At 46.8% G+C, this 22,493-nt stretch overlaps 1 protein-coding gene across 2 annotated transcripts; it reads left to right on the top strand.

Annotated features, from left to right (window-relative positions):
• The first annotated feature begins 6,490 nt into the window (after window positions 1-6,490).
• Window positions 6,491-21,249, top strand: CPNE9 (copine family member 9). 2 transcript variants are annotated; one of them, XM_081947696.1, is made up of 9 exons: window positions 6,491-6,565; window positions 10,436-10,489; window positions 11,641-11,687; window positions 12,708-12,889; window positions 14,931-15,058; window positions 16,543-16,645; window positions 17,316-17,373; window positions 18,226-18,299; window positions 20,668-21,249. In XM_081947696.1, exons 4-9 carry the CDS (start codon window positions 12,740-12,742, stop codon window positions 20,818-20,820), a joined length of 666 nt encoding a protein of 221 aa, XP_081803822.1. In that variant the 5' UTR covers window positions 6,491-6,565; window positions 10,436-10,489; window positions 11,641-11,687; window positions 12,708-12,739; the 3' UTR covers window positions 20,821-21,249. The 2 variants fall into 2 exon arrangements, with proteins under 2 accessions (XP_081803822.1, XP_081803821.1); XM_081947695.1 differs by lacking the exon at window positions 6,491-6,565 and adding an exon at window positions 11,240-11,334 and having other exon boundaries at window positions 10,460-10,489.
• The last annotated feature ends 1,244 nt before the right edge of the window (window positions 21,250-22,493 follow it).

The raw sequence follows: 22,493 nt of genomic DNA, 5'->3' as shown, positions 1-22,493 counted from the left end.
CTTCCAAGAGACACTCAGGCTTGCCTTTCTACTTCTCTCTTCTCGGGCCATTCTTTTTGCTAGTTGAGGACGATGGGTGAATGTTGATTCTCAGATGTGACCCCCAACCCACATCAATAACCCCATTTTTTTCCGCACCAGTTTTCACTCACCTTTTTTATTCTGAGGTGGAAGAATAAGATTTGAGGAAAAAATACTATTTATTTTACATGTCCCTAAAGGTAAAGGTAAAGGTTCCCCTCACACATATGTGTGCTAGTCATTCCCGACTCTAGGGGGCGGTGCTCATCTCCGTTTCTAAGCCGAAGAGCTAGTGCTGTCTGAAGACGTCTCTGTGGTCATGTGGCCGGCATGACTAAATGCCGAAGGTGCACAGAGCACTTTTACCTTTCCACCAAAGGTGGTTCCTATTTTTCTACTTGCATTTTTATGTCCTTTTGAACTGCTAGATTGGCAGAAGCTGGGACAAGCAATGGGAGCTCACTCCGTTACACAGCGCTAGGGATTCGAACTGCTGAACTGCCGACCTTTCTGATCGACAAGCTCAGCGTCTTAGCCACTTAGTCCCTTACATGTCCCTAGCATGAAGGAATATAATGAATATTCCCTGTTGTCATATGGTGGCAGGGGAGCGGGGTATAGAGTGTAGCTTAAGCCGAGCTAATATGGCTCCCTTGATCAGCAGCTGAGGTATGATTTTTGCCCTTGCAACCCTATAGGATGCCATCTCAGCTTTCTTTCTTGTTCTTTCTGAAGGTCAGCTTGTATATTCAGGGCCCCCAAAAGTAGATTTGTTTATTTTACTCCCCAACCCATTTTAACCGTCCCCCCACTGTTTTTGGGATGGAGGAAGAAATGCTGAGGGAGGGAAGGGATTTGCTCTTCAGTGCATGATGGTTTTACACGAGTGTTTGCAGCCGTTGAGTTCTTTTCCTCAGCATGCTTAGAGTGGAAGAGTCAAATTTTCCATATGTGGCAAAAAAAATCAGCTACGGTTATGGCCTTGCTTCAGTCCTGGTAGAGGCAGAGAAGGCTATCCTGGTTGCTTAGCAACGGTAGCACTCAATGTCCATTTCTAGCTTGGCTCAGAAGTGGTTGGAGAGCACATTCCACATTTGTTCTCTGTCACATCAAGCTGATCTCCATCCTTCCCCAACTAGTGGATGTTCCAATAAAGGATGTTGGGGAAGGAGGCCAACAGGCACGGTGTGCAGGGCCTGGGTTTGGGATGTACAGATGAAAAGGGGGAAATTGAGATGCTGCGGCTCAAGAGCTTCCACTGAAATTCCCTCTTCAATGTTTGTGGCTTCGGAAACCCAAAGGAGTCTGTGCCGATGAGCTCTTCTTGGAGACGGGCAGCTCTCCTGGTTTCTGGATGGATCTGCTTTCTTTAGTCTGGCGGCCTGAAGATGTTGTAGACCAGGGGTCTCCAACCTTGGCAACTTTGAGACTTGTGGACATCAATTCCCAGAATTCCTCAGCCAGTTGTGGAATTCTGGGAGTTGAAGTCCACAAGTCTTCAAGTTGCCAAGCGTAGAGTTCTAGACTACAGTTTTCATCCTCTTGAACTAGCATGGCAAACCGTATTCTCAACGGCATTGCAATCCAACGCCTCTGGAGGCTGCAATATGTTACTCCACACCACCTCAAAGCCCACGAGCTCTCCTTTCGTGTTTGTTCTTTCCCCCTTTTGCCATGACTCCTCTCTGCTTCCAGGTTCACCATCTGCCACAAGACAGAGGTGGTGAAGAACAATCTGAATCCTGTGTGGCAACCGTTTTCCATCCCTGTCCGCTCCTTGTGCAATGGAGACTACGACAGGTTAGAGTTTATATTTATACTTTGAGCCTAAAGGCTGGCAAAGGACAGAGCACCCAAAATATTAGAGGAGGAGAAATTTAAGTTGGATTTTTTTAATGCTGTTTCCAGGTCAAAAGGTTCTCTGGGGGTAGATTGCCCCAAGGCTATTAAAAACCGTTGACCTACAAGTAGTCCTCGATGTACGACCACAATGGAACCCCAAATGTACATTGTTAAGTGAAAAATTTGTTGAGTTTTGCCCCGTTTTGCGACCTTTTTTTTTTTTTTTGCCAAATTTCTTAAGTGAATCACTGCAGTTGCTAAAATAGTAATATGGTGGTTAAATGAATCTGGATTCCCTGTCGACTTTGCTTGCCAGAAGGTCACAAAAGGGGATTATGTGAGACACCCCGGGACACTACAGCTGTCATAAATATGAGTCAGTTGCCAAGCGCCCGAATTTTGATCATGTGACCATGGGGATAGTGTAACAATTGTAAGTGTGAAAAACGGTCATAAGTCACTTTTTTCAGTGCCGTTGTCATTTCGAACCGTCACTCAACAAACTGTTGTAAGTTGAGGATTATCCATATACCGTATATTTGGGATTATAAAACGCTCCGGACTATAAGACGCATCTACTTTTTGGGGGGAGAAAAACAAGAGGAAAAAAAAAATCTGCCTCTGCCTCCCAGTATCCATCCGGTATTCCTCTGGCCCATTTGCTGCAGCCTCTTTACCGCCACCCATTCCCCACCACGTGGCCCATTTGCCACTGGCGTGACTCGTTTGCCGCTGCTGTGGCAAACATTTGGCGCAATCCGTTTGGTGCCACCGTGGCCCGTTCAGCATGACCTGTTCGCCGCTGCCCATTTGCTGCCCCCGCGGACCAGTGGTGGGTCCCGGATCCCGTTGCAACCAGTATGGTGCAACGGGGCCCGGCGTCTCCCACATGCATGCGCATGCATCCTTACCTCTGCGTCTCCTCTGTGACGGCTCCATGACGCTCCAGCTGCTCGGCAGAGCATCGCGCAGGCGACATGCGCTCTGTGTGCTTGTGTGGAAGCGCCAAAAAGCTCAAATACAGATGAGGAGCTTGGCGGGCAGGTGGGCCCTCTGGAGCACCGTACCAGAACGGTACCTGGTGCTCCTGGCAGGCACCAGTACGCCCGTATCGGGGTGTACCACCTGCAACCCACCACTGTCGTGGACTGTTCGCCACCGCCTCCACGACCCATTCTAGAACATCTGATCGCCGTCACACCAACCCCATTCCCCTCGCCACAACATTTGCTGTATAAGACAAATGTTTTTTGGGGGGGGGAGTGCGTCTTATACGCCGGAAAATGCTGTAGGTGGAACATAAATGTTTAATGGTATAAGGAAGATTAATATTTCCTGGCATGTTTCTCAGGAGTGAAAATAAAGTTCTATATATTATGGACTGGCACTTAAAGGAATTTAATGAGTGTGGACATAAACTCTACATCATATGGCCTATCTCCTTTTTCATTTGGGCTCCTGTTTTCCTAAGCTGAAACCCTCCTTCGGGAACTCACCTTCTCTTGTTCCTTGTTACCTCTGTTCTAGGACCGTGAAAATCGACGTCTATGACTGGGACCGGGATGGCAGGTGAGACTATAGACCAGTTTTTATAGACCCCTTTCCCCAACCTGGATTCCCCAGAAGTATTCATTTAGGGGTCTTTCATGCTCCCTGAGCTGGTTGTTTTCTTGCCGACATTTCATTACTCAAACTAGGTAACTTCATCTGTGCTAGTCTAATCGAGCCCTGATGATGTTACCTAGTTTGGTAAGGAAACGTCTGCAAGAATGCAACCAAGCTCAGAGAGCACCGAGATCCCCTTATTTCAGCCCTGAGCTATAAATATTCCCCTTTAGTGTAAAATTACAATTCTTATCAATTCACCCAACATGGAATGGTAGCCTGATTCTTTTTAGGGCATCATGATAGGGGAAAGTTGGTATAATACTTTCTCTTATTCCAGAGATTCAAGAAACAATTACCTGGGCATTATATGCTAATCACATATGGCATTAAAGCTAAAAATGAGTGAGGGTCTTTTGCTTTCTGATGTTCCCTTTCTCTCTATCTCTATCCTTTTTCCTCTGCACACAACGAGCTGCCAGTAAAAGGACAATGAATGTTTTCCTAAAGATTGTTTGCTAATATTATTTGAAGTGGAGCCAAAAGTCATACTTTTCTTGGGACTGTCTTAGCTTAACTGAATAGGGCAATCCCGTTTGTGCTTATTTACATGTAAATCCCATATAAGTGTTTGTGTAGGATCAAACTCTTGGCTTTAACAGAACAAATTTAAAGCGTGATTCCCTTTCTTTTCAAAATCATTTGTTCCTAATCTGAAGCTAAGATTGGTAGAAAGAATTGCCAGGATTTTTTTTTTTTTTTTTGGAAGCCTTCTTAGCTAGAAAAGAGCTCATGGCCATAACCTTGGCTGATTTTATAAGGCTGAACGATAGTTTTGTGAACGGGAGACCACCAAGAGGCTGTGTGTCGATTAGGAAGTTGAAAAAGAAAAAAGATGGCAATTGGAAAAGGATTTCCTTTCTGTTGGCAAGAAAATTACACGTGATTAGAAAAAAGGTAGATCAGATTTGGACAGGACTTGGGTAGGATATCGACACGGCAGTAGAATGACAAAATAACATACCAAAATAAGGTACAGGTAGTCTTCACTTACCAACGGCCTCATTTAGTGACTGTTCAAAGTTGCAAAAATATAAATAAATATAAATAAAACAGTCATTTGCAACCAGTCATTGCATTTATGACTGGGGCAGCATCCTTTGGTCAAATGATTATCATTCTGTCACTTTTTAAACCGGCACACATTTATAATTGTGAGATCATCTGATCACCATTCGTGTGCTTCACAATTGGCTCCTGAGAAGCAGAGTTAATAGAACTTGTGGAAGTAAAATCTCAAGTCACGGTCACGTGATCAGTTGCCTAATGACCAAATGGGAAATATTGTTGGAAGCCCATCCAGATCATGTGGTTTTTCCACCTAGCAACCGAGTCACTTAACCATAGAGTTGTTGATCCTAATTGGAGTTGCCAGGTGAAGACTACGGTAGCTATAAATGGGAAATGATTCTGTATTTTTTATCAAAAAAATGGAATAGCCGTGGCCTGAAGTCACCTGGAGGTTGCACCATATCCTTCAGACAACCTAAATTTATTGTATATTTTGGAGTATAAGATGTACTTCCCCCCGCAAAAAAAGGGGGTGAAAGTTTGGGTGCATCTTATACACCAAATGTAGTCCCACCCATCCACTGGCCCCCACCCTTTGGCCTCTTCCTCCCAGCAATTTGCCTCCTTGCAGCAAATAGCAAACAGCCTGTTTCGGTTTCAGCTTCAGCACAGCTTGATTAGCGCAAGCAACTGATAGTTGTTTGGATCAACCTCCTGACCATCAGCTGTTTCCGGCTTCAAGGATTGCCATTGCCTATTGCTGCCTCCACGCACCCCATTTTCGGCTTCCGGTGCCCCATTTTCTGCCCATTCTGATCCCCGCCGCCCAGAATGGGTGGAAAATGGGGCACACAGAAGCCGAAAACAGGGCATCCCTTCGCTGAAAACGGGCACGCGGAGGCAGCAATAGGCTATGGCAATCCCTGCAGCCTGAAACAGTTGGTCGCTGGGAGGCCAATCCAACTGACAATCAGCTGCTTGTGCTAATCAGGCTGTGCTGAAATTGAAACTGAAACAGTTATTTGCTGCAAGGAGGCAAATTGCTGGGAGGCAGAGGCAGATTTTTTTTCTTTGTGCTAATCAGGCTCAACTGAAACTGAAACAGACTGTTTGCTGCAAGGAGGCAAATTGCTGGGAGGCAGAGCCAGATTTTTTTTCTTTGTGCTAATCAGGCTCAACTGAAACTGAAACAGACTGTTTGCTGCAAGGAGGCAAATTGCTGGGAGGCAGAGGCAGATTTTTTTTCTTTGTGCTAATCAGGCTAAACTGAAACTGAAACAGACTGTTTGCTGCAAGGAGGCAAATTGCTGGGAGGCAGAGGCAGATTTTTTTTCTTGTTTTCCTCCCCAAAAGCTAGGTGCGTCTTATACTTCAGAGCATTTTATACTCCAAAAAATATGGTATTTATTGTCCTCCCCCTCACAATCCCTGATCTGAGCAACCCCTGTTTGTTTGGTGCTGGATCATTGAATGCTGCATGATAGGGTGATAACACGAGTGATGGTCCTTTGGGAAGCAGACATGAGAGGCCATTTTTAAGTACAAAGAAAAATCTATAACGGATGAAATCCGGAGATAGCAGAGAAAGAGAAAATGGGATTTTGCTCTGCAAACTCTGTGCTTTGGTTATTTCCTTCTTACTGAACTTGGACTTTTGGACTCGAATGCAAAGCACTCAAAATCCATTCCCACCCACCACCCTCAACTGCAGTGTGAAGCAGTACAATTCTTTCTACATCTCAATCTGCTGCATTTGTAGATGCACCCTGTGGGGCAAGGAGGATTAAGTGAATTGGGTAGGTGGAGTAATTAAAAATCCTTAGTTCCTCACCACAGGATGTGGGATACTCCTCGGAACACCCATTATTCATACACTCGCTCGATCCACGCTTAAGCTACCCCAACGGCGAAGCGTTATATTACCGTACTTCTTTTTCGTTGTCTCGGCAGCCACGATTTCATTGGAGAATTTGCCACAAGCTATCGGGAACTCTCTCGCGCCCAGAACCAGTTCACAGTCTACGAGGTAAGACTTTCTCCTGGCAAAATACAGATTCTCTTGAGAAATGTTAGGTTTTGTGCAGCGCTTGCATTCATTGGACCCAACAAATCACATTTCTGCTGAGCAATCCGGACGCAAGGGGTTTAAAGAGAATACACACCAACATGTTTCTAATCCTCATAGGTGTAGAGCAGGGGTGTCAAACTGGATTTCATTGAGGGTTCAGGGTTGTGTTTGACCTTGGGGGCCGGGGTGGCATGGCCAGCTTGACATCACTTGTGTCGGGGGTGTCTGTTGGCCTGAGTGCTCTGCCAGTGGAAACGGGTTTCAATGCTCCGTTTTTGGTTGCGACGGCCTCCTGCAACCCTCTGCCAGGGAAAATAGAACTCAGGGGGATCGCCCGCAGCCCTCCCAAGTTCCGTTTTTGCTGGCAGAAGCACTGTGGGCCGGTCCTTTGCTGTTTCCAGGGTGGCCCTGTGGGCCAGATCTAAGCACCCCGAGGGCCGGATCCAGTCCCCGGGCCTTGAGTTTGACACCCCTGATATAGAGCAACCCAGTGTCATCTGTTGACGATGGGTGAAACATCTGGATCCAGAAGGGGCTTGTTTTTGGTTTTCTGCTTCTTGGCCCTCTTGTGCTTGTGTTCTAATGAAGCTTGCTAGCATTAGTCCAGTCTCAAGATTGCAATCCAGCAACATTTTGATCTCATTTGTTTATTAGCTTATATCCCATACAAGTAGTCCTTGACTTACAACTGTTAATTTAGTGTCCGTTCGAAGATACACTGAAAAAAGGTGGCTTATGACCATTTTTGACTTACATTTGAATGCTTGACAACTGACTCATTTTTATGATGGTTCTAAGTGTCCCAGGACGATGTGCAGAGGTGGGTTCCTACCGGTTCGGACTGGTTCAGCCGAATAGGTAGTAACTTGGCAGCCTTGGTCTCCCTGAGCGAATCAGGAGTAGCAGCAGCCGGAAACCATCCCGATCATGTGATTCTCTTTTGCGACCTTCTGACCAGCAAGGCCAATGGGGAAGCCATATTCACTTAACAACCAGGTTACTAATTTAACAGCTGCAGGGATTCACTAAACAACTGTGGTAAGAAAAGTCGTTAAATGGAGCAAAAACTCACTTAACGAATGTTTCACTTAGCCACATAAATTCTGGGCTCAACTATGGTCATAAGTTGAGGACTGCCTGTATTTCCTTCAGAGGTTTAAGGCAGCATTGTCAACAACAGTTGTGTTCTGATCTAGGCTTCCTGAGACAGTAAAAATCAGATGCTTAGTCCCCAAAACCCTTTTTATTTAAACGGCTGCGAATTATGTTCATTCACAGCCCATAATGATTCACAACCAGTCTTTTAGGAGTCCAACAGAAGTCTGCCACAGTCTTTCAGGGTAAGGCTGATAAGCACCCACTTTTATCTCCCTTGAAACGCTGCCAGAGACCTAATTGCCAATTAGTTTTGCAAGGCCAAACAGAGCACAAATGGAGCTTCAGAGTTTAAACCGACCAGAATGAACAAAGTTGCTTCCTGCAAAGGCTCACGTCCGTTTACTCCTCTTTTATATCCTATGGGAGGAACCAATCATCTCCGAGCCTTACTACTTGAGCAGAGGGCTGGATTAGAAGACCTCCAAGGTCCCTTCCAGCTCCATTCTGATAGATTCTGATTGAAATATTCAGGAAAGGTGTTTTTAAACAATCTGATTAAAAGAATCAGTTAAGTGCTACGAAGATGAAGCCTAGTCATGCATTAAAAGTTAATATTTTTATTATGGCCATGAGCAATTTCATATATATTTTAGATTGTACATCAGTGCTATGTGCTAAAATACATTTCAGGTTCTGCAATATGCATATGCTGTACAGAGCCATAAGTGAAATCTCCCCCCCCCCCCCAAGGGCTGTCATGTAACTGCAGAGTGTTGTTTCTTTGCTTGCAAAAGATTACGATGCCCTGTAGTGCAAAACTAAGAAAACCAGTTCTGTATCTTTGGGTACCAATAGTAAAACAGGTCTTCTTTCTTAGGATTATGAACAGAAGACGGCCACTTCTGAATGGACTCTCTCTCTCATTTAAGCCGGGACTCTGTGTGCTCTACCTTTTTGAAAATATCAACCAAAAAGAACAATTGCATTTGGTAGCAGGGGTGAAAGGCTACCAGTTCTGACCGGTTCGCCCAAACCAGTAGCAAAGATGCCAGCTGTTCACCTGAACCAGTAGTAAAAAATCCTACTGGTTTGGGCAAAGTGGTTTTTCCCACGATCAGTTGTGCCGCGCCATTTATATTAGCTAAAAAGCACGATTTCCTGCTTTCAGCTAATCTAAATCGGTGGCACAGCGGATTCCCCCCCCTCGCTGTCCGCTTACTCACTTGCCAGGCGTGCTCAGTAGCAGGCTTTTTAATGGTATATTTTGACGCTCTGCGCATGCGCGAATGTGCGCATGCATGCATGGAGAGCATGCTCACATTGCTACTGAACCGGTAGCAAAAGTAAGCGGATTTCACCCCTGGTAGAGAGGCTTCAGACTTCCCACCCATCTTCCCTCTTTTGTTTTCAGTGGTAAAAAGAAAAAATAATAACCAGGAGTTAACACAAGTGGACTCCATTTGGAAACCAACTTAATTTAGGATCACCTTATACATTGCAATTTAAAGAGCCCCATGCTGGCGCAGTGGTTAGAATGCAGTATTGCAAGCTAATTCTGCCCACTGCCAGGAGTTCGATCCTGGTCGGCTCAAGATTGACTTAGCCTTCCATCCTTCCGAGGGATAGAATCAAGATCACGTGAAGTGTTAATACCACTTTATAATGCCTTGGTAAGGCCACACTTGGAATACTACATTCAGTTCTGGTCGTCACGATGTAAAAAAGATGTGGAGACTCTAGAAAGAGTGCAGAGAAGAGCAACAAAGATGAATTAGGGGACTGGAGACTAAAACATATGAGGAACGGTTGCAGGAACTAGGTATGTCTAGCTTAAGAGAAAGAAGGACTAGGGGAGACATGATAGCAGTGTTCCAATATCTCAGGGGTTGCCACAAAGAAGAGGGAGTCAAGCTATTCTCCAAGGCACCTGAGGACAGAACAAGAAGCAATGGGTGGAAACTAATCAAGGAGAGAAGCAACTTAGAACTGAGGAGAAATTTCCTGACAGTTAGAACAATTAATCAGTGAAACAGCTTGCCTCCAGAAGTTGTGAATGCCCCAACACTGGAAGTCTTTAAGAAGATGTTGGATAGCCATTTGTCTGAAACGGTATAGGGTTTCCTGCCTAGGCAGGGGGTTGGACTAGAAGACCTCCAAGGTCCCCTTCCAACTCTGCTATTGTATTATTGTATTATTGTATTACTCAGTTTGCTGTGGGCAATATGCTGACTCTGTAAACTGCTTAGAAAAGGCTGTAAAACACTATGAAGCAGTATATAAGTCTAAGTGCTTTTGTAGGCTGGAAAATTTCTCCATAAAAGCCACATCTGGAAACACCATTATCTCCATTGATAAGCAAGGGCTGGATGTCAGATCTATCCCTTCTATAGTCCTCTATAAGCCCCTTGGTCTTATTGGTGTTAAGGACCAAATTATTGTCTCCATACCACGAAAGCAACCAGCTCATCCATAAATCATCCAAGCTGCTTTCATTTCATAAGTCGGGACTAGAACTCACAGTCTCCTAACGATTGGTCCAAAATCACCCAGCCAAGTTTCATGCCTAAAGTGGGACTAGAATTCACGGTCTCCTAGTTTCTAGCCTGGTGCCTTAACTGCTTGACCAAAACTGGCTCTCTTAATTTATTAGTTAAAGGGAAAAAATGCTCCTTTCTCATTCATTCATTCATTCATTCATTCATTCATTCATTCTTTTCTTCCCCGCTCCAGGTTTCGAACCCTAGGAAGAAGTGCAAGAAAAAGAAGTACATTAACTCGGGGACTGTAAGTGTAGGACAGGTTTTTTTTTCCCTCTTAGCCCACATCCCTGCCACCCCTCATCCTTACAAATCAGTGCATCAAGTCATGTGAAGCTGATGGGAATATTTTCACTGGGGCACAATCCAGATTTTTCCAGTCAAACGTCTTACCTGCTATAAAAAAAAGGAAGCCCTTGTGTTATTAAAGCCAATTACATTTCCCTTCTCTTCCTGATTCAATTCTCTTGAGGCCAATCCAGAACAGACATCCCCTTAGGAAGGGGTTCCCTGCCTGGTTGTTGGGTGGGCGTGGCCTAGTCGGCCTCCTACACCATGGGAGGGGGCATTTTTGCCCTCCCCAGGCTCGGGAGGCTATCCTTGAGTCTCCGGGAGGGTGAAAACGGCCTCCCCAGGCTTTGGAAACCTTCTGGAGGCCGAAAACGGGCCCCTTTCTGGCCTTCCCGAACTTCCGGTAAGCGCCTCCGTGCGGGCCCTGCACTTACCTGCATCCAAAATGGGCCGCATGGGGACTCCTGGGAGGGGAGGGGTGGAGTGGGCAGGGCCAGCCAGGAGTGGGATTTGGGGGTTCTCCAAACTGCACAGAATCTTAGCTAGAGGTTTTCCCGAACCCCTGCAAACCTCCAGCAGCCCCCCCCCCGATCCCCTCCCCAAATCTTTCTTTCTGCCCAGATGAGCTCACCATCTAGAATATCTCACGCGTCTTCTTTCTTTCCCTCCCCCTTCTCTTTTGTTTGTTTTTCTCTGTTCCTGTTAGGTAACCCTTCTGTCATTCACAGTGCAGTCAGAATTCACCTTTGTTGATTACATTCGAGGCGGGTGCGTCGGTTGAAAATCCTGGATGCCTCTCAGGTCCCTGGTTTCTGAGGGTTTCATGAGCCCTCAGCCCTCTTCCTGTCCTCTGCCCCTGAGGCATTGCGGGGGAACTATAAGAGGGCATCGGGGGCAGAGCGCAATGACTTTTAAGGTGATAAGGAAGTAGACGCCTCATTGGGGAAGGCGGAGATGCTCTGGTCTCTTGAAGAGGGAGACTTGCTGGTGCTGGTGAGACGATGAATTGCCTAGCACCCCAAAAGGGAGCACCCTTGGGACATTGGAGGGCATCTCCAAGGATGGCAGCATCCATTTCTCTCTCTCTCTTTTCCGCACCACCCTTAGGACGCAGCTGAATTTTACTGTCGCCATTGACTTCACGGCCTCCAATGGTGAGTGTGGCATGCTTGCATATCACTATGGGAACCGAGCACAGCTGTGTTGCTGGTAACACACAAAGCAGCCAGGTTGACTCTGATGCTCACTGAGATTCATTTAGGAGCAGCCACACCTGGGCGTTGTCTCTTTTCCCCCGTCATTTGGGGAGATGGGACGAGAATTCACGTAGGCCCACTGGATAGGGATGGCCAGGGAGGAAGATGTAGGACTTACCTATATTGTGACTCCAAGAAACCTTTTGTGATGATCCAGCACAAAGATCACATGGCCAGCTAAGAGTTCGAACTCCCCTTTAATGCTCCAAATTTCCCTTCAAACGCTCCCACTTTCTTGGTAAGTCCCAGAGCAAAGTGCATGCATGCACACACACACACACACACACACACACACACACGGCAGCCTCTGGCTGCACCCAGTCCAGCAAAGTAAATAAACAATGAGTCCACAAAGTCAGGAACAAGGTACTGAGTCCACAAGTAAGGAAGAAGCAAGCAATCCTGCAAACTCCTAATGTCTGTACCTGCACATCAAACTCTACCAATTCAGTGTTCATTCCCAACAAATGCCCCTCTCCACAGCATCTCCTTAAATCTCAGTCCCCAGGTGTGCCTTGTGAAGAAGGTTTGGGTGCTCTCCTCCCAAGTTCTTGGGTCGGCCTGCGCCATTCCCACCTTCTCTCCACTCTCCGTGCTCAGGGATCAGGAGGCAGCAGTCCTTGCTCATCGCCTGAGCTCTGTCACTCTGCCTGTCCACCGCTTGCCCCCCCTCGGTCATCTTGCCCCCCGTTCCTCCCTGCTAACAAGCTGTCCCAATCCTGAGGGGCCCTGGGCTGCCTTGGCTTTTCCTCCCCACATTCCTCCAAAGCCAATGAACCCACCCCCTCGATCTCTGTTGGCTCTATCTCCAACTCAACCTCCTCTGCAGATTCAGGCTCTGATGGGGGCATGACACTTTTGGTCTGGGGGGAAATGCGGATGTAGGATTTTTGAGACTGACAAAATGCCTTTTCACAGGGAACCCTTCACAGCCCACTTCTCTTCATTACATGAGCCCCTATCAACTCAGCTCCTATGCCATGGCACTGAAAGCTGTTGGCGAAATCATCCAGGATTATGACAGCGACAAACTTTTCCCTGCTTATGGCTTTGGTGCCAAGGTCCCACCAGACGGCAAAGTGTCTCATCAGTTCCCTTTGGTAAGAAAAAACTTCCTGGGTGAAGACAGGAGGGACCATAATGCCTGCTAGTACACATGCAACTCATCCCTGGCATCTTCATCTGAATGGATCTGAAAGAGTAGGGGCATGGGGGGGGGGGGTGGCGTAATGGCTCAAAGGTTAAGACCCTGAGCTTGTCAGCTGGAAAGCCCCAACAACCCGAGTTTGAGACCCAAGCACTGCACAACAGGGTGAGCTCCTGTTCCTTGCTCCAGCTCCTGCCCACCTAGCAGTTTGAAAGCATGCAAATGGGAGTAGATAAATAGGTACCACTTTGGTGGGAAAATTACTGCATTTCGTATTTTCATGCTGGCCCCAGGAGGACAGAAGCATCTCTCAGACCACACAGGCTCCCTCGGCTGAGAATCGGAGATGAGCACTTCCCCCCTTGAGTTAGTCGCACCTGGACAGGGGAAATCTTTGAATAGTTTATTTAAAATTCTATTATAATATTAAACTGTATTATGGTCATGATGGTGACATTAGAAATAGCGCTAGAGATAGAAAGGGCTTTTAACATGTCTTTACCACTGAATAAATTATCATAGCCATACATCATTGATTAGAAGTTAATAAGAAAGGTTTCCAATTCAGAGAATGTGGTTCCAAAGTTCTAAATCTTTTCATATTTCTTTTCTCAAATGTGATCATTGTGAGGGATACGTCAAGGGCATCTCAAGGTTGGGTCAAAAAAAGATCACGTTGGTGGACACAAACAGGTCAATCCAAGACCTGTCTCTTTTTTTTACTCATGTGATACTCACAGCACATGTTAAAAAGGGCTGGACGCTTGACTGGGCAATCACTGCTGACCTCACCTTATGCACACACACACACACACACATCATGTACATTCCCACTCACTTGCCCTTGAATGTTTATGGATTAGATTCAGTGGTGGGATTCAGCCAGTTCGCACCTATTCGGGAGAACCGGTTATTAACTTTCTAAGGCTCGTGAAAAATGGGCCATTTTTGGGAGAGTGCAAAAACTTTTTTTTAAAATTTGCCTCTTCAAAATCTTGGTGCGTCTTATACTCCGAAAAATACGGTAGTTAATTCGCATTTAATGTTAAGGGTTCAAAGAATGTCAGGCTGAATGATCGGCCCCACACATTTTCACCTCAACAAATCTGGCCCTCCTTGCAAAAGGTTTGGACACCCCTGTTCTACGCAGTTTGGAGAATCGGTTGTTGGAAGAAATCTCCTTTTGTTTTTTTTCGCACTTTACAGGGCTAATCCTGTAAGGAAGTCAGGAAGGAAACATTCTGGTGTTGCTTCTAGCCTAATCTTTGTTGCCCTGCTTACAGAAACCGCCTCTCCGGTTAACCCTTAATTACATTGTAACAGCTAAGGCGAAGCGCCCATCGACGTGAGTAACGTTGAGTTGGCCACACCCACCCAGTCACATGACCACCGAGCCACGCCTACCCAGCTGGTCATTAGGGCAGAGAACCGGTTGTTAAATTATTTGAATCCCACCACTGATTAGATTGTACAATCAATCATGGTTCTACAAACCCATAGGCCAGGGGTGTCCAAACTTGGGAACTTTAAGAGTTGTGGACTTCAACTCCCAGAATTCCCCAGCCAGGCTGGCTGGGGAATTCTGGGAGTTGAAGTCCACAAGTCTTAAAGTTCCCAAGTTTGGACACCCCTGCCATAGCCGCTTACACATTTAAGTAATCCTTCAGCTTATGCAGACCAGCCAAAACAATCAAAAGCATTTCTCCAGTAGACTTCTATGAGTCTTTCACTAGGAAAACCCAAAGTTCCCATTCTCCTGCGTCGGAGAAGTCTGACAGTGTGGGATCCTTGGTACTCTCTGAGCTCTGTGGTTTTCTTGCAGACGTTGCTTTACCAAACTAGGTGATGGCATCAGTGCTTAAGGATTGACTTCCCCAACACAGTGTTCTTCATCCCTCCCAGAATCCCCAGCTCTAAAGTCCTTTGAGTGTTCAGTGAAGAGTCTCTCATGTCTGCCCTGCCCAGATTGCTGAGCTGTGCCATTGTCTCCCTAGAACAATAACCCAGACAATCCCAACTGCGAGGGCATCGAAGGAGTATTGGAATCCTACTTCCAAAGCCTACGGACCGTGCAGCTCTACGGACCCACCAACTTTGCACCTGTCATCAACCAGGTGGCCTGGTGAGCAGGGAGGAGACGAGGAAGCGTTCGGATCCAGTTCCCCAAACATGACAAACCTTCTGAAGTTAACTCAAATATTCCTTTAATTAGGAGTGCCGGCAGCCCCAGCAAAAAGTTTCTTTCTCACCGCAGGCTAACAAGTCCGGCCGGCTGGAAGATAAATAGTTGTCTGCTATTCATCTCCGCCCTCTGCCTTTTATCCCCAGAGCTAGGGTGGGGCTTCGCTAGCAGCAGTGGCTTTTCTGTCCCAAGGACCAGCCCATAGATTTCCACTGCTCTCCTCTCCTTTGCCTTCTACGCATCCACATGTCAGGCATTGGACCCAGCTGTTCTTCTTCCTCATCATCCACCTCCAGACTGGGAGCTATTGACTCTCCATCTGAGGGCTGACAGACAGCCCAGGCTCAGCCTCTGTCTGCCAACTCCACTCCCTCTTCCCCCTCGGAGCTCTCAGGTTGCCTTGATGCTGATGCTGACTCCCACGCCTCTTCCTCCTCCTTTGATTGGGCTGCTGGAGGGACCGGTGGCCGACAGGCCACAACAGAAAGCCACCTGTTGGTCTTCTTGTCTCTCAGAAACCTTGGAAAAGTGATTTGGTGTAGTGGTTAAGGCACCAAGCTTGAAAGTGGGAGACTGTGAGTTCAAGTTCTGCCTTAATTATGAAAGCCAGCTGGGTGAACCTTGGGCCCTTCCCTCTCTCACAGCCCAACTCACCCCCAGAGAGGTTGTTATTTGGGGGGAAATAGGAGGAGGAACGTGCGTTGGATGTGTTTGGAGGTGGTATGCTGCCGGTTTGCACCGGTTTGGGTGAACCGGTAGTGGCGGCCGCGCGAGGCTCCGCCCATCCACCGTGACATCATCACAGACCTTCTGCGCATGCTTGTTTTGACCATGCGCGCTCCTGCTACCAAACCGGTAGTGAAGAGAATAGCATACCATTACTGGATGTGTTTGCCGCCTTGAGTTATTTGTAGAAATAACGAAGGTGGGATATGAATAAATAAATAAATGAAATGAAAGAGTCAAGTAGGCCACTCTCAGCCAAGGCTTCTGGGAGCCAAAATAATCCAGTATGTGTCTCGGGCAACTGCAATCTTCATTGCTTGACCTATTAAGGCAGCGGCCCATGCAAGATATGTGCAGCGGTAAAGGTGAAAGAAAGAGCAAGGAAAGAAGGAAGGAAGGGTGGCCCAGCGGGAAGAGCTTATGCCTTGCCTGCAGGATAACCCAGATCCAACCTGCAAAAGAAGAGGTGGAAGGCTTCCAAACGCAGAGAGCTGATGTCAGTTGGATTGACAGGTATCAAATCTGATTCTGAATAAAGCTTAGGTCAGCTTCCCGCTTTCTTAGCTTATTCCCAAGGTAGCGATTGTAATTCTTTTTTGACAAGGGAACAGTGGACAGGACTTTGAAGGAGGACGTGGGAAGCAAAAGTGCTGAAATCAGAATTCTCCGTCACTCTCCTCTCTCTCTCTGTTTCCCAGTTTGGCTGCCCAGGTCACTGATGGCTCCCAGTATTATGTTCTTCTCATCATCACCGATGGAGTGATTTCCGACATGCTGCAGACTAAAGAAGCCATTGTCAGTGTGAGTCGGCCTTGGTGTAGCTCACCGGGTAATAAGAAAAGGAATAAAGTCCAAGGTTTGGGGCATAAAAGCACCATTGCCAGCTCCAGACCCCTCAATCCCTATTAAGTGAGCCACCCACACACAGAAAAAATATCTAAGGGACAGTGTGCTGTCATCAATTGTGTGTGAGTGTGAGTGTGGGTATCAAGAAAGGTGCCCACAGATGACTTAAAAGTACAAGTAGTCCTTGACTTACTACCATTTTCACACGTGACCATTGCAGCATCTCCATGGCCATGGGATCCAAATGGGGATATTTGGCAAGTGGCTCATATTTATGATGGTTGCAGGGTCCTGGGTTTGGGTGATCTCTTTTTATGACCTTCTGACAAACAAAGCCCATGGGGAAGCCGGATTCACTTAACAACTGTGTTACTCACAGTGATTCACTTAACAACGGTGGCAAGAAAAGCTGTAAAATGGGGCAAAGCCGGTTAACAACTGTCTCACTTAACATCAGAAATTTTGGGTTCAGCTGTGGTCATCAGTCAAAGAGTACCAGTAGAGTCTTCCCCTACCTCGATTTTACCAGCATTTGGCACATGAGAATGGGGAAGAAGTTCCAAAACTTTGGAAAGCTGTGGTTTATTTCCTGTGCAGTTGAGACAATAAACCTTCTACTCCGCAGGCTTCTTCCTTGCCCATGTCTGTCATCATCGTGGGAGTGGGCCCTGCTGAGTTTGGGGGTAAGTGTCGCTTCTCAGTCAGATGAATTTGGAGCGATCAGGGAATTGAGTCTGAGAAACCCAATGAGTGGATTGGAGGTTTTGAGGGGAGTGCAGGTTGGCAAGACATCAAGACTGGCCTCCCAGTCCTTGGCTGGTTGCATCCATAAGCAAAACCTCATAGAACAATGAATCAGTGGAGAACAGAAGTTGCCTCCAGAAGTTGTGAATGCCCCAACACTGGAAACCTTTAAGAAGAGGTTGGGCAATAGTTTGTCTGAAATGGTATAGGGCCGTGATGGCCAACCGATGGCACGCGTGCCCAAAGTGGCACACGAAGCCATGTCGCGCAGCATGTGTGGCCTTACCTGTTTGTCTTCCAGGCTTCTGGTGCACATGCGTGCAGAATGATCAGCTGTCCGCGCGTGCGGCAGTGCCAAAAAACAGGCCAACTGGTCATCGGGCGTGCATGCACGCTAGAACCCATAAGTTTGGCTTTTCCCAGAACACAGTCCCAACAAGCACTCATGTGCATACGCGATGTTTCTGCGTGACCTTTTTGGCACTTGGCGCCGAAAAGGTTTGACATCACTGGTATAGGGTTTCCTGCCTGAGCAGGGGGTTAGACTAGAAGACATCCAAGGTCCCTTCCAACTCTGCTATTCCATTCTACTCTACTCTACACTATACTACTCTACTCCACTCCACTCTATTATTCTATCCTATCCTCTGCAAAGCTAGAGCAAAATGCAGAATTAAGGACCTTAAGATTTATTCTCCAGCTGTGTCAAGCAGTATCAGTATAGTAATTGTTCTCTTGGAAGATGGCAACAAGCGTTAAGATCTTTTGTTTGTTTGTTTTGTTATCATCAGCTATGGAAGAGCTGGATGGAGATGAAGTACGGGTCTCCTCCAGGGGCCGTTATGCTGAGAGAGACATTGTACAGGTAACTCTTCTTTGAGAATTTGGCGGGTTAGAATGGGCCAAAGGAAGGTTTCTGTGATGAATTGTCCTGTTTCCAACTTTGTTTCTTTTAACAGCATCAATCTATGCAAGGAGTGAGGTGCTAGGATTTCTAACAGATGATCAGCAAGAGTTTTGCAAAAACTAGCCTTCCCCATGCTGATCATGGAGCCTTTTGTTAGGAACAGAGAATGTTCACTTTGATCTACTTCTATAGGGGAAATTTTTCCCCAAAAATTTGTTTCAAACAGCACATCATTCTGGTGAAATATGGATGGTTTCATAGGGTACCAGAGGGAGTGAAAGCAAAATGAAAGAGGGCAGATATAACCCCCCCCCCCTATAACAGTGGTGGGATGCTGCCGGTTTAACAACCAGTTCGGTGAGAGAGCGCTTTGCGTACACATGCAGCTAAATCACTTGCGCACAGTGCTGAAAATGGAGCATTTAGAAGCTCAGGGGCTTATCTTCCAAATCAGCAACAGCAAGTAAAACAGCGAGGGCGGGTGGGAGATCAGCTGTGCCACACGATTGAGATGAGCTAGAAAGCAGGAAATAAAGGATAGGGCAGGGCAGGGGCCGGTGGGTGGAGCCAGCTGATCATCGGAGCTACTGGTTCAGCCGAACCGGTCCGAACTGGCTGAATACCACCTCTGCTCTATAAATTACAATACATACATATTTGGACAGAGCAAGATAACTGATTAGTGTGGTGGGATATTGGGGGGGGGGGTTTCTATGAGGTGATGGGTATAATTACCAAGGCAATGATGTTAAAAAAAGAGAAGGACTGAGATGACATGAGACCAGCCTTGCAATATTTGAGGGGCTGCCACAAAGAGGAAGCCAATCTATTTTCCAAAGAACCAGAGGGCAGAACAAGAAGCAGTGGATGGAAATTAATCAAGAAGAGAAGCAACCTAGAAATAAGGAGAAATTTCGTGACAGCTAGAAGAATCAATCAATGGAAAGACTTGCCCTCAGAAGTTGTGGGTATTCCATCACTGGAGGTTATTCAGAAGAAACTGGACAGCAACTTGTCTGAAATGGTATAGGGTCTCCTGCTTGAGCAGGGGGTTGGACTAGAAGATCTCCAAGGTCCCTTCCTTCTGTTATTCTGCATTCTTAACTTAATTACTTTTAGTGAGTTACCTTTTATCGGTTTATCTCATAATGGTCTTGCTCCCGGCAACCTATGCTCACTCCTGTTTCTTCCAGTGTTATCAAACTTTCTTAAACTTCTAAGTGTTTTGTTGGCTGAACAGACAGGGTCTATTGCTTCACAAGTCCACGAGAAGGTGTTTTTGAAAGGGGTGTGCTTTGCTTGTCGTAACCAACACCATATTTTCTCTTGCATGTCCATCAGCACTTCTCTACATGCTAACATGAAAATGTTTGCCATGATTGTCCTATGTGTTTGTGGCCTTATACAACACTGTGTTCTGATCAAGGTACCCCTTCCTGACCTAGAGGACTGGGCATCCGCTTAGAGAGAGCTGTACAGACTGTAAAGCGGTATATAAGTCTAAGTGGTATTGCTATTGCTATCAGCCCTCACTTTCTCATCCAGATTAGATTGTCAGCCTGAAAATATGGCGCTTATTTTGATGTGATTTTACAGTATTAATTTATCCTTGCAGTGCAAAGGATAGTGTGCAAAGTTTCCAAGAGAAATAGCGGGATTTTTGTTGCTGTTCATGGCTGCGATTTAGGAATTAAAAAAGAATTAAGTCTGGAAAATGCCATACTTATTTGAGCACCTTCGCTTTCTTGCAAAACTTATAAACCTACAGATGAGCTATGATCAATCTCAGTGTTAGTTTTATGGAGCTGAATTGCTAATGAGCATAAGAAAACAAAATTAAAATATTAGCAATATGATAGATAGAGTGGATCTACATATTTCTGGGGCAACAGAAATGGGTACTGGTGGCGCCGTGGTTAAAGTGCGGTATTGCAGGCAAACTCTGCCCGCAGTCTGGAGTTCGATCCTAATTCTGCCCACTGCCAGGAGTTCAATTCTCACTGACTCAAGGTTGACTCAGCCTTCCATCCTTCCGAGGTCAGTAAAATGAAGACCCAGATTGTTAGGGGCAATATGTAAATAATGTTCCTACATTATAAACTGCCCAGACAGTGCTATAAAGTGCTATGGGGTGGTATATAAGCCTAAATGCTACTGCTGTGCAGTATGGGTGGGTATTCAGCTCTCGATCTTTGCTCGTGTAAACTGAGTTGGGAAATACGAAATTTTCCTTCTTCTGTTGCTATCGATAGCCAAGAAGTTTGCACAGGACTTGGGAATCTAATTCAGCACCCGCTGCCTTTTTGTGTCTTTCCTGCTGTTGTAGTTTGTGCCCTTCCGAGACTACGTAGACCATTCCGGCAACCACATTTTAAGCATGGCACGCCTGGCGAAAGATGTCCTAGCCGAAATCCCAGAGCAGCTGCTTTCATACATGAAGACCCGGGACATCAAGCCTCTTTCTGCTAGACCACAGTAGCTCCGTCTTCTCCACAGCCTGAAGCCAATGCAGATCCTTCTGCTCCAGCTGGGACTGGGAAGATGCTTTCCACCTAGGCGAGAGAGGCGCTTTCCCTCTCTTTCATTCAGAACTGGCTAGTTTGGGAGGTGGGGGGCGGGAGGGACAGGAAGTTCACTAACCGGGAAGTGGGCAGGATAGGAATGCCACGCTTCACACACCCCAGATGAGACACCAGCACAAAAAGCCTGGCTCCACCCAGGATCTCAAGGAGATGATTCCAGTTTCATAAAACAGCAAGAGCCTCAAAGGAGGAAGTTGAGAAGAAGAAGAAGAAGAAGAAGCATGCTGGGACTTCTGGAGCTGTGTTTGCTTCCAGACCAGTTTGTTTAATAAGGTGCCATGGAGCCCTCTTTCTGCCTGGTTATTGACAATAAAGTATTCCTTGGTCCCAGGTTCTCATATGGCAATTTTATTCTTATGTTATTATCTTAGCTTATATTCTCATATGGCTGTTTTATTCTATTTTACTCTGGAAAGAGTACCAAAAAACACAATAAACATTATTAGGAGGCTGGAGGCTAAAACATATGAAGAACGGTTGCAGGAATTGGGTACGTCTAGTCCGGGTGTCCGCAACCCGCAGCTCCAGAGCCGCATGTGGCTCTTTCATCTCTCTGCTGCGGCTCCCTGTTGCGGCAGAGGGATGAAAGAGCTGCCGCCCTGCCGTGATGGTGGCTGGAGCCTTAGTGTGGGAGCAAAGCGCCCCTGCCCTTGCCGAAACAGCATTCCACCTTCGTCGCGGTATATTTGCTGTCGCTGCCTCCATGGCCTGCCCGCTACGCTAGCGCCGTCTTGCGCAACAAAGTGAAATTTAGCACGCTTCACAATGGGGGAGACAGGGTACTCTCCTCCTGGAGCCCATTACAATGCAGAGCCACAATGCGACGCTGCCCCACTTGCCCCAGGCAACAGCAGCATCTGTGTTGGATTGCTCTCGCCTCCCAAATGTCGGTTGCTTTTCCTGCAGAGCCACCGGTGTTATGATCCCCCCTCCCCCCTTCGGCTCTCCGACGACCAGCTGATTGTCGGTGCACTGCTCCTGGGTTCGTTGGCTTCCAGAGGTCAGATTCCCAAAACCCAGCACCAGTTCAGGGGTTCCTTGCCTCCCCCCCGAAAGCGGGAGAGACAGAGGGGGGGGAGAGAGGGAGGGAAAGAGTTAGAGAGGGAAAGAGTGAGAGGGGGGAGGGAAAGAGAGACAAGAGAAAGAGAGAGGGAAGGAAAGAGTTGTGATTGAGTGGGACTGAGTGACGTCGAGTTGGCCACACCCACCCAAGTTTTCTGGCTCCCAGTGGGTATTTTTTCCTGTGGGAAACTGGTCCAAATGCCTCTTTGAATGTTTAAAGTTGCAGACCCCTGGTCTAGTCTAGTGAAAAGAGGGACAAGGGGTGACACGTTAGCAGTGTTCCAATGTTTTGCCACAAGGAAGGGGGGGGGGTGTCAACCTATTCTCCAAAGCACCAGAAGGCATGATAAGAAACAATGGATGGAAACCAATCAAGGAGAGAAGCAGCCTAGAACTAAGGAGAAATTCCTAACAGGGAGAACAATTAAGCAGTAGAACCTTGCCTCCAGAAGAGGTGGGTGTTCCCCACACTGGGTGGAGGCTTTTAAGAAGAGACTGGACAACCATT

Source organism: Natrix helvetica (assembly GCF_964273705.1).
Source record: "Natrix helvetica genome assembly, chromosome: 1".
Taxonomy (NCBI): domain Eukaryota; kingdom Metazoa; phylum Chordata; class Lepidosauria; order Squamata; family Natricidae; genus Natrix; species Natrix helvetica.
Note: the sequence above shows the minus strand (reverse complement) of the source record. Positions and strands in the feature narration are given on the sequence as shown.

Excerpts from the sequence above, each read along its gene's own strand:
- CPNE9 (XM_081947695.1), top strand. Across the intron at positions 12,890-14,930 it reads TGTCTCATCAGTTCCCTTTG|AACAATAACCCAGACAATCC; the intron begins GTAAGAAAAAAC and ends TTGTCTCCCTAG. Across the intron at positions 18,300-20,667 it reads CTGAGAGAGACATTGTACAG|TTTGTGCCCTTCCGAGACTA; the intron begins GTAACTCTTCTT and ends CTGCTGTTGTAG.